Here is a 9,363-nt window from a genome sequence, read left to right on the forward strand (position 1 = left end):
GGGGGGTTGAGGGAAAGCTGATTACTTGAATATGAGGAGGAGGGGAAGGGTATACAGGCTGAACTGAGGCCTGGTGGTGAGAAGAGGAGGGGAAGGGTATACAGGCTGAACTGAAGCCTGGTGGTGAGAAGAGGAGGGGCTAGTGTGGAAAGGGGCGGTCCTACTGTACTCATAATATGAAGGGGACATGTATATTTACCCAATATCTTGCTCATTGTTTAGTCAAACCAAGCTGCAAGGATACCGCTGAAGACCTAAAGAGCAGAAAGGACATTTTTATTGAGGTTCAGTTTTTGGGTGGGAGACACAGTTGTGTGTTTTTCAACCAGTTTTAATGGTGCGTAAAGGGATGCTCTGAGTCGGGTCTCTGGAGCTCTCACCTGTAGTCAAGGAAGCAGTGAAAGGCGTTTTAGTTTTGTTTCAAAACGAATATTTTGTGACAGAAGGGTTCTTTCGCAGTATGTCACTGGAATACGCCATTCTTGTTCACTAAATGGACTATTGAATACCTGTTACTTATTTGGTTATATATTTTCAACAATACGTTGTTTTTTTTGTCATATGTCTAACAATTAAAATAGATTACCTGTGAAATATCACAACTTTGTTACTCAGATTAGACAGTCGCGTTAATAACGGTCAATACGAGATAAAAAGCTGTTATCTCATGTTTTTGTTGTCGTTGCCCGCAGTGCAAACTAGGCATTTTTCGTATTTTATCAACTGATTAGGTAGGCGAACTTGTTGCAATTTCCTTAGCGCTCAGGTAGTGCGCCAGTGCAACATTCTAACAGCAAATACATTGGTATTCTGGACAACATGAGAATACAGGTTTAAAAACAAGTTTACATGACGTGTAACTGCACTGATTTATTGTTATATAAATTAACTATTTGCGGCAGTGCGTTGCCCATAACATCTGAAGGCTCGATTCGATTCGCGAGGTGTTGAACAGGCTACACCAGAATACTGCAACAAGTAAACAATTACTTGTATCTACTCATCTTCGACACTTTTGGGCGAAGTGCTGTGAAGTGTGCTGTGTGGTCTAACCGAAGCGCACGTCCAAGTGCTTTTTAGCTATCAATTTAGAGCGACCACAGGCACAGCTGCAGCAGCAAGTGTCACAGCGAGGACTGAACAACTCTATCACCAAAATGACGAACGGACCAAGGCAACGGGGCAGCGCAGCCGCGTCTGGCGGGGATGCTGTCTCCGAGTCCGGGAAGGAGTCAGGAGGGGTGGCTCTGAAGAAAGAGATCGGCCTTGTGAGCGCCTGCGGAATTATTGTTGGTAAGTGTCAAAAATCAAACATTGGATAGGATAATGTCTCTAATAATGTTCATGCGTATTTGCAAAGGCTGGTTTGCGAATAAGTTATTAATAGGCGTAGTTCATTTTGAATAATAGCCTACTGTGACCCACCTGAGCTTTAGGTACACTGACTCAGAGAAAGTGTGTGTGTGAGAGTGTGTGTGTGTGTGTGTGTGTGTGCGCGTGCATGCGTGCGTGCGTTCGTGCATAACTAGTTGGAAAACCAGTGCTATGAGAGTGAATTGGACTGACCACTGCTCAGAGTAGCTTAAAGTGCTTTTAAGTATGGCATAAACATTATGAATAAGATTTGGTTTGGGTAGCATAAGGTCGCTCTCCTACTTACTCAAAATGGGACCTCATTCGTGGATCATTTTAAACATCTTCTAATATCGGCTAATTATCGTTGATGGCTATTGCGTCACTTCAGCAGTTACCAGTCATTCAATTCAATTCGTTCTCTATCTCGCTGTGAGTTCATCAGTCAGTTAATCAGCAACACTTTGATCATCTCTCTAATCTTCAGCCCAAACTGAAACTGTCAGGACATTATCTCCAGCATTGCTGTAAATTAAGATGTCTGAGCTCTGAGCTGTAATTTCAAGAAAAAGCAACACTTTTTCACATTTGCAATTTCTTTGTAGTTCCAAGTAATTACACCGTCATTACCATTAGAAAGTGAAAACCCCATGTAACCACCGAACTAGGCTTCTATCACTTGTAAATCTGTTTACCAATACTTATGATCAGAGCCATCTGATGTAGTTTATGCTTAGTGAAAGTGATCATCCCAATATTCAAACACATCAGGGCAGGACAAGGAGCTTGTGTATGCACCAGTTGAGAAAGGTAGGCGCGCACAAAGGAGTTTAGGAGCACAATGCAAATCATTTGAGGCGTGTAGATCGATACACAGACAGGGGATTTGTTGTTGTGAGGTCCAGGTGAATCAGTGGGGTGGTCTCTGGTCTCTGGTCTTTCAATCTTGAGGGAGATGACTCACTCACTGACAGGTTTCCATGGTAACTGAACCGACTGGATAGTCCCAGGGTCCTTTCTGTTTAGAGACAGAGTTGGGGGTAGAGAGAGAAAGAGCGAGAGAGAGGGGGAGAGAGGGGGAGAAAAAGAGAGCGAGATAAAAAAAAAGAGAGAGAGAGCGAGAGGTGGAGGGGGGTCACAGCTAACAGAAAATAAAGCAGATATTGAAGGGAAGGCCCATGGTAGACCTCTCCTTTGAGCTCTATTGAATGAGCCTGTATGAAGAGAGCCCCTATGTCCTGACTTCTGCCCCAGAGACTCTCCACCATTCAAATATCATTCATTCATCTCCAACATAAATACTAGACATCGCCATCATTAAAACAGAACGGTTCAAAAACTAAAATGGCACCCTATTCTTAATTAAAGTGCATTACTTTTGACCAGAGCTCTATGGGCCATGGCCCAAAGTGGTGCACTATATAGGGGATATGGTGCCACTTGGGTCACAGCCCTTGTTGTTTTTAAATGCAAAAGAGTGAAGAGACTAGAGGTGTGAATTGCTCCCACCCAGTCCATAGGTTCTTCATCTTCCAAATATCATTAACAGTTAAGCCACATCATTTAACCCCAATCATGAAAGTTTAAAAGAGCAAGCCAAGGATTACCATAGTAGCCTACATGTCATGATGACACTCTAGTCTACAGTAAGGTCACTCTTTCACAAACACATCTGGGCCATATTCATTAATGCACACCGAAGCAAAATGGTTTGCAACAGAAGACGAAAACAAACATTTCTTAGGGCATAAGTTTAGGTACTGTCCCTCCCTGTTTGAATGTTTTCTTCCGTTCTATGCTAAATGAACACAACCCTGATCTCTCCTCTTATCTCACGTGAGAGGCCTTATCGTCAGATGACTGAACTCAAACTGCCATGTTCCAACTCTTCCCTCAGCCTTTGTTCTCTGTTCCCTTGAAGGGGACTGAGGGGGGGGGGGGTTATGAGCTAAAGGTACAGTCAGTCAGATCTATTGTGAGTCCACCTTCACCCCCTTCTGGGTGAGGGGGGGCTGATGGGGGTGAGGAGGGGAAGGTGGCCTAATCAGAGTCAGCAGGTAGGAGTGTCAGTCAGGTGGGTGGATGATGGGGATTGCAGCAGCTCACCACATTCTTCACCTCCCCCTCCTGCTTTCATTCCTTCTAACATGATTTAATTCTTCATTCTTCACCTCTTTTACTCTGGGCCCATTAAACTCAAAGCTGGGCACTGCTGTAATGATAAGTGCTAATTGGCAGCGCTCTCTGAGGTGTGTGTGTGTCTTAGCGTCAGTGTGTGTGTGTGTGTGTGTGTCCTCGGAGAGCTTCTGGACAGCGTCCAAGCAGCAGGTTGCCTCAGCTGGGCAGTTTGTAGAGGGCTTTAGGGACAGGGAGGAAGTGAAAATGCGCTAATCTCCCTGGTCTTTGTAATACCACAGAACCTGCTCACAGCTGTAGCGCTACTCTCTGGGTTGTAGTCCCCATGGTACAGATCTAGGATCAGCTTCCTAACCTTAACCATTAGTGTAGGTCTCGGAGAGCCTTTTGCACATTACATCTGTGCTCAGCGTTCACCTGTCTGTGTTGTTCTGGGATGCTTGTCAGTTCATCACAGCTTGGAGCTTGGGAGCTCTGGTCAAGGGCCCTGCCTCTGGTAAGGGGGCAGTAGACTGGGACACACTACACAGCACATTGTTCATGAAAGGGGATCATAAGGCTGAAGTAAGCAAGGGTCTGCGTCTCAAATGGCACCCTATTCACTATAAAGTAGGGCACTGTGTTGGGGAATAGGGTGCCAATTGGGACGCAGACTTTGTCTGAGTAAGTAAGCCTAGCACATGACATGAACAGCTTTGTCTGAGCTGTAGGCCTACCAGCATTGTTTGAGGCCAGTGATGTTTTAGTGTACATTCTCCTGCAGATTACACATGCTGGGTTTGGTTCTTACTTGTTCTAGTGCTTACAGAGACCTTTAGGTTTCATTCCCAATTCTCCACCATTCTCTCAAAGTGTGTGGATGCAAACTCCCCTTCATGGCGTGAACAATGGTGGAAACTACCTCCAGCCAATGACTACACCAATCCTACCAGTCCCCTCTCATTGTCCCACCAGTCACCCTATAACCTAACCCAGTCCCCTCTCATTGTCCCACCAGTCACCCTATAACCTAACCTCTCATTGTCTCACCAGTCACCCTATAACCTAACCCAGTCCCCTCTCATTGTCTCACCAGTCACCCTATAACCTAACCCAGTCCCCTCTCATTGTCCCACCAGTCACCCTATAACCTAACCCAGTCCCCTCTCATTGTCTCACCAGTCACCCTATAACCTAACCCAGTCCCCTCTCATTGTCTCACCAGTCACCCTATAACCTAACCCAGTCCCCTCTCATTGTCTCACCAGTCACCCTATAACCTAACCCAGTCCCCTCTCATTGTCTCACCAGTCACCCTATAACCTAACCCAGTCCCCTCTCATTGTCTCACCAGTCACCCTATAACCTAACCCAGTCCCCTCTCATTGTCTCACCAGTCACCCTATAACCTAACCCAGTCCCCTCTCATTGTCTCACCAGTCACCCTATAACCTAACCCAGTCCCCTCTCATTGTCCCACCAGTCACAATATAACCTAACCCAGTCCCCTCTCATTGTCTCACCAGTCACCCTATAACCTAACCCAGTCCCCTCTCATTGTCTCACCAGTCACCCTATAACCTAACCCAGTCCCTCTCATTGTCCCACCAGTCACCCTATAACCTAACCCAGTCCCCTCTCATTGTCTCACCAGTCACCCTATAACCTAACCCAGTCCCCTCTCATTGTCCCACCAGTCACCCTATAACCTAACCCAGTCCCCTCTCATTGTCTCACCAGTCACCCTATAACCTAACCCAGTCCCCTCTCATTGTCTCACCAGTCACCCTATAACCTAACCCAGTCCCCTCTCATTGTCTCACCAGTCACCCTATAACCTAACCCAGTCCCCTCTCATTGTCTCACCAGTCACCCTATAACCTAACCCAGTCCCCTCTCATTGTCTCACCAGTCACCCTATAACCTAACCCAGTACCCTCTCATTGTCTCACCAGTCACCCTATAACCTAACCCAGTCCCCTCTCATTGTCTCACCAGTCACCCTATAACCTAACCCAGTCCCCTCTCATTGTCTCACCAGTCACCCTATAACCTAACCCAGTCCCCTCTCATTGTCTCACCAGTCACCCTATAACCTAACCCAGTCCCCTCTCATTGTCCCACCAGTCACCCTATAACCTAACCCAGTCCCCTCTCATTGTCTCACCATCCAAGGGTCACATAGTTGCTGAACTGAAGCCTTGTAAAGTTGGTGCACTGACTGCACAGTACCAAAGATGTAGTCAACTTACTGGAAGCAGTCGCCTTTCTTAGTCAAGGTTGAGATGAATCCTCCTTTACTGTTCAGCCACTAAGTCAACTACAGAAGTACAGTTCAGGATGCATATGGAGAATTTAAATGCTTGTGTTTTCTGACTGTTCACCCATTGGGGCAACACAGGTCAGGGGTTTAGGTGTGTGTGTGTGTGTGTATGTGTGTGTGTGTGTGTGTGTGTGTGTGTGTGTGTGTGTGTGTGTGTGTGTGTGTGTGTGTGTGTGTGTGTGTGTGTGTGTGTGTGTGTGTGTGTATGTGTGTATGTAGGTTATTGCCTCCAGACACTGTCTTACCTGTAGAGGAATGTTGAAGTAAAAGAGAACACATACACCAAACCCCATTCAAAAAGTCTATATCAATACCTTTGGCTTTTGTACTGTGTATTCTCCTCAGTCAACTCTGACTCTGCAAGTTCTAATATACGACCTTTAGCCCTGGCGTGCTATTCGCTGTCAAGGTTTATGAGCCAATCAGTCAGCTGAATCTGATTCTCAACCCCCGACCTCTGACCCCTACTGCTTCTTCAGATCTCTGATGGGGTGTGAGTAGTTAACCTGTCATCTAAACCAAGTCTAACCTAACACACACACACACACAGTCTCTTTCATGTTTCCTAGCTCTATAAACTGACTGCCAGTCTGATGCTTATATAGGCTGTCAGGGCATTGTTCCGATGTAGTGTAGGGGCCTCCTTAGTACACACACACACACACACACACACACACACACACACACACACACACACACACACACACACACACACACACACACCTCTCCCCCTTTCTCTCTCTCTCTCTCTCTCTCTCTCTCTGTGTCTTCTCATCCTCAGTGCTAACTCAGCACATTGTGTTTCCACTCTGTCTGCTGGCTGGCTGGCTGCTCACTGCTGTTAAAATTAAATTCTCCCCTCTCTCTTTGTGTGTCTCTCTGTCTCTCTCTCTCTCTCTCTTTCTTCTACTTTATCTGTCTCCTTCATCCTCACATTTTCCCTCTGTCATCCATTGTTCACTACACCACTCTTTAAATCCCAACATTCTGTTTGTCCCCCTCCGTTATTATCCTCCTTCTCATCTCTAGGAAATCTGCTAAAAGGCTGAGCAATCAGATGTGTTAATGGAACTTCTGTGTCAGAATTTCCTCCTCCCCTGGGTATGGTAACACGGTGTTGTCTCTCAGAGGTATAGAGCTCATGATTGGAAGAGGGATTCTGAACTGTGATTTTGTTACACACATTGTTTAGAATCCCACATTAAACTGCCTCCATTGCTTCCACTCTGTTCCCCCCAATTGATCTCCTGATTGCAAACCTGTGACGAATGCTGGTGTCACGTCGATAACGTTCCCTTCTCCCATCGTTATTAGATGGTGGAACTGATGTTCTCTCACCCTAATGTCTCCATCCCCCTTCAGATCTTCCTGCCTATAAATAACACTGGTGTTACACTAGTAACCCCCCCCCCCCCTCCCTTCTCCTCGGTACCTCAAATAACTGTTGGTGTCACTTCAATAACCGTCCCCTCTTCTTCTCTCTATCATAGGTAACATCATCGGGTCGGGGATATTCGTCAGCCCTAAGGGTGTGATGGAGAACGCCAGTTCGGTGGGTCTGGCGCTGATCGTGTGGATCGTCACCGGCATCATCACGGCCATCGGGGCGCTGTGCTACGCCGAGCTGGGTGTCACCATCCCCAAGTCAGGGGGAGACTACGCATACGTCAAGGACATCTTCGGAGGACTGGCAGGGTGAGTGGCTGGATCTATGGTGCTTGGTGACCTTTGACCCACGACTGTATTCACTGATCTAACTCTCTCACTCATTCTTATCCTCTCTGGTATCCTCTGCCCAGGACATATCACCAATCCTTTGTCCACATTGATTAATGTGTTTTGTAGTGTTCGCCCAGACGGTTAACACACACAGATCTTGTGTTGTAACAGTCTGGATCCATTTTGTATCAGAGTATTTTCAGAGAGGAATCCACCCAGACCAAAACACCTCAGACTATTGTTAGTGTCCCGTCAGTAGATCAATGAGAGGTTTACAATGAAACTAACTTTTACCCAGAACTAACTGATATTCTCCGTTTGAAGGCTTTGTTTAGTATGTTAGAATGGGTCTCGTACGGTTTCCTGCAGATGCCTCAGATGTTTAGGTTTGAAGTTCTTCGGGGCACATACTGTTTCCTTCTCTCTGTGATACCAAGTTACGATCAAGGAGTGTTTGTTTTGATGGTGTACTGTGTAGGAGTAGGAGGGTACAGCAGAAACAAGGTTGTTGATAACGACACCCCTGCGTTGCCGGGTGGTGGGGGTGGACTCTTCCGCAGAGTCTCCATAGGTGTTTGTGGATGTGCCCACCCAATTGGTGCGGGGGTGTCAGGCCAGGCATTCCAGTACTAGCCATGGTGGTGCTGACACTCAGTCCTGATGATGTACTATCACACATAGTTAGCAAATCAATTCCTTAACTGAGGGCTCAGCTTTGGAGCTTTTCTTTAATCTTACACATGTATTGCCTTGTGAACATTTTGTTAACACACACATAGACACACTCTGGCTCAACACCGGCTCACACACACACGCATGCACACACACACACACACTGTTTTTGTGAGTAACAGCTTGGCTAACATGGGGAACGCAGTGAAGCATAATGACCGCTCCAGAAGCTGGTGGAGAATTTTGGGAAAAAACATTTTCTGATGTGATCTCCTTCTCTAGTCAGATAGATATCACTGCCCCCTCCTTAACACACACATCCACTCTCTGAGTGAGTGAGTGAGTGAGTGAGTGAGTGAGTGAGTGAGTGAGTGAGTGAGTGAGTGAGTGAGTGAGTGAGTGAGTGAGTGAGTGAGTGAGTGAGTGAGTGAGTGAGTGAGTGAGTGAGTGAGTGAGTGAGTGAGTGACCTCTATCCCTCTAAGAGTAGCTCTGCCCCTTCATGATTTATACAATACATTGTTATCCAGTCCTACTATGTTTTAAACACACTATCTGTGTGTGTGTGTGTGTGTGTGTGTGTGTGTGTGTGTGTGTGTGTGTCAGTGTCTACATGCTGTTCATAACCCTAATTTACCCCTTCCTCTCCTCTCCTCTCTCCCTCCCTCCCTCCCTCCCTCCCTCCCTCCCTCCCTCCCTCCCTCCTCCTCCTCTAGGTTCCTGCGTCTGTGGATCGCAGTGCTGGTGATCTACCCCACCAACCAGGCGGTGATCGCCCTCACCTTCTCCAACTACGTCCTACAGCCCCTCTTCCCAACCTGCTTCCCCCCGGAGAACGGACTGCGCCTGCTGGCTGGCGTTTGCCTACGTGAGTACCCTGTACCCTGTACCCTGGAGGGAGAGGTGGGGGGGGGGGTTGAAAAGTTGAATGGATTGAATATGAGAGAGTGACAGAGAGAGAGAGAGTGACAGAGAGAGAGAGAGAGAAAGATAGAAACAAGAGGGAAAGAGAGAGAGTTTTTTAAATACGTTCTTTTTCCATGTTTAGCTATGCCATGATAATGCAATTCTATGCAACAATTACTGCAAGTCTTAAAAACTATTTTAGCCTTACTTGGACAACTTAGATTGGTTTGTTCTCTACTCTGTGTTTTGTCAACTCTCTGCATGCCAGAGATGTTTT

The 9,363-nt window shown here is 46.6% G+C and overlaps 1 protein-coding gene across 1 annotated transcript in view; it reads left to right on the forward strand.

Annotated features, from left to right (window-relative positions):
* Positions 1 to 204: 204 nt before the first annotated feature.
* The window catches only part of LOC115137965 (large neutral amino acids transporter small subunit 2-like), a 27,036-nt gene continuing 17,877 nt past the window's right edge, over positions 205 to 9,363 (forward strand). Inside the window, exons 1-3 of the mRNA XM_065025404.1 lie at positions 205 to 1,293; positions 7,282 to 7,486; positions 8,897 to 9,048. Coding sequence (XP_064881476.1) covers positions 1,158 to 1,293; positions 7,282 to 7,486; positions 8,897 to 9,048 — 493 coding nt within the window. The 5' untranslated portion in view covers positions 205 to 1,157. The remainder of the gene's footprint in view (positions 1,294 to 7,281; positions 7,487 to 8,896; positions 9,049 to 9,363) is intronic.

The sequence above is a fragment of the Oncorhynchus nerka genome, linkage group LG12, assembly GCF_034236695.1.
Source record: "Oncorhynchus nerka isolate Pitt River linkage group LG12, Oner_Uvic_2.0, whole genome shotgun sequence".
In the NCBI taxonomy this organism is placed as follows: domain Eukaryota; kingdom Metazoa; phylum Chordata; class Actinopteri; order Salmoniformes; family Salmonidae; genus Oncorhynchus; species Oncorhynchus nerka.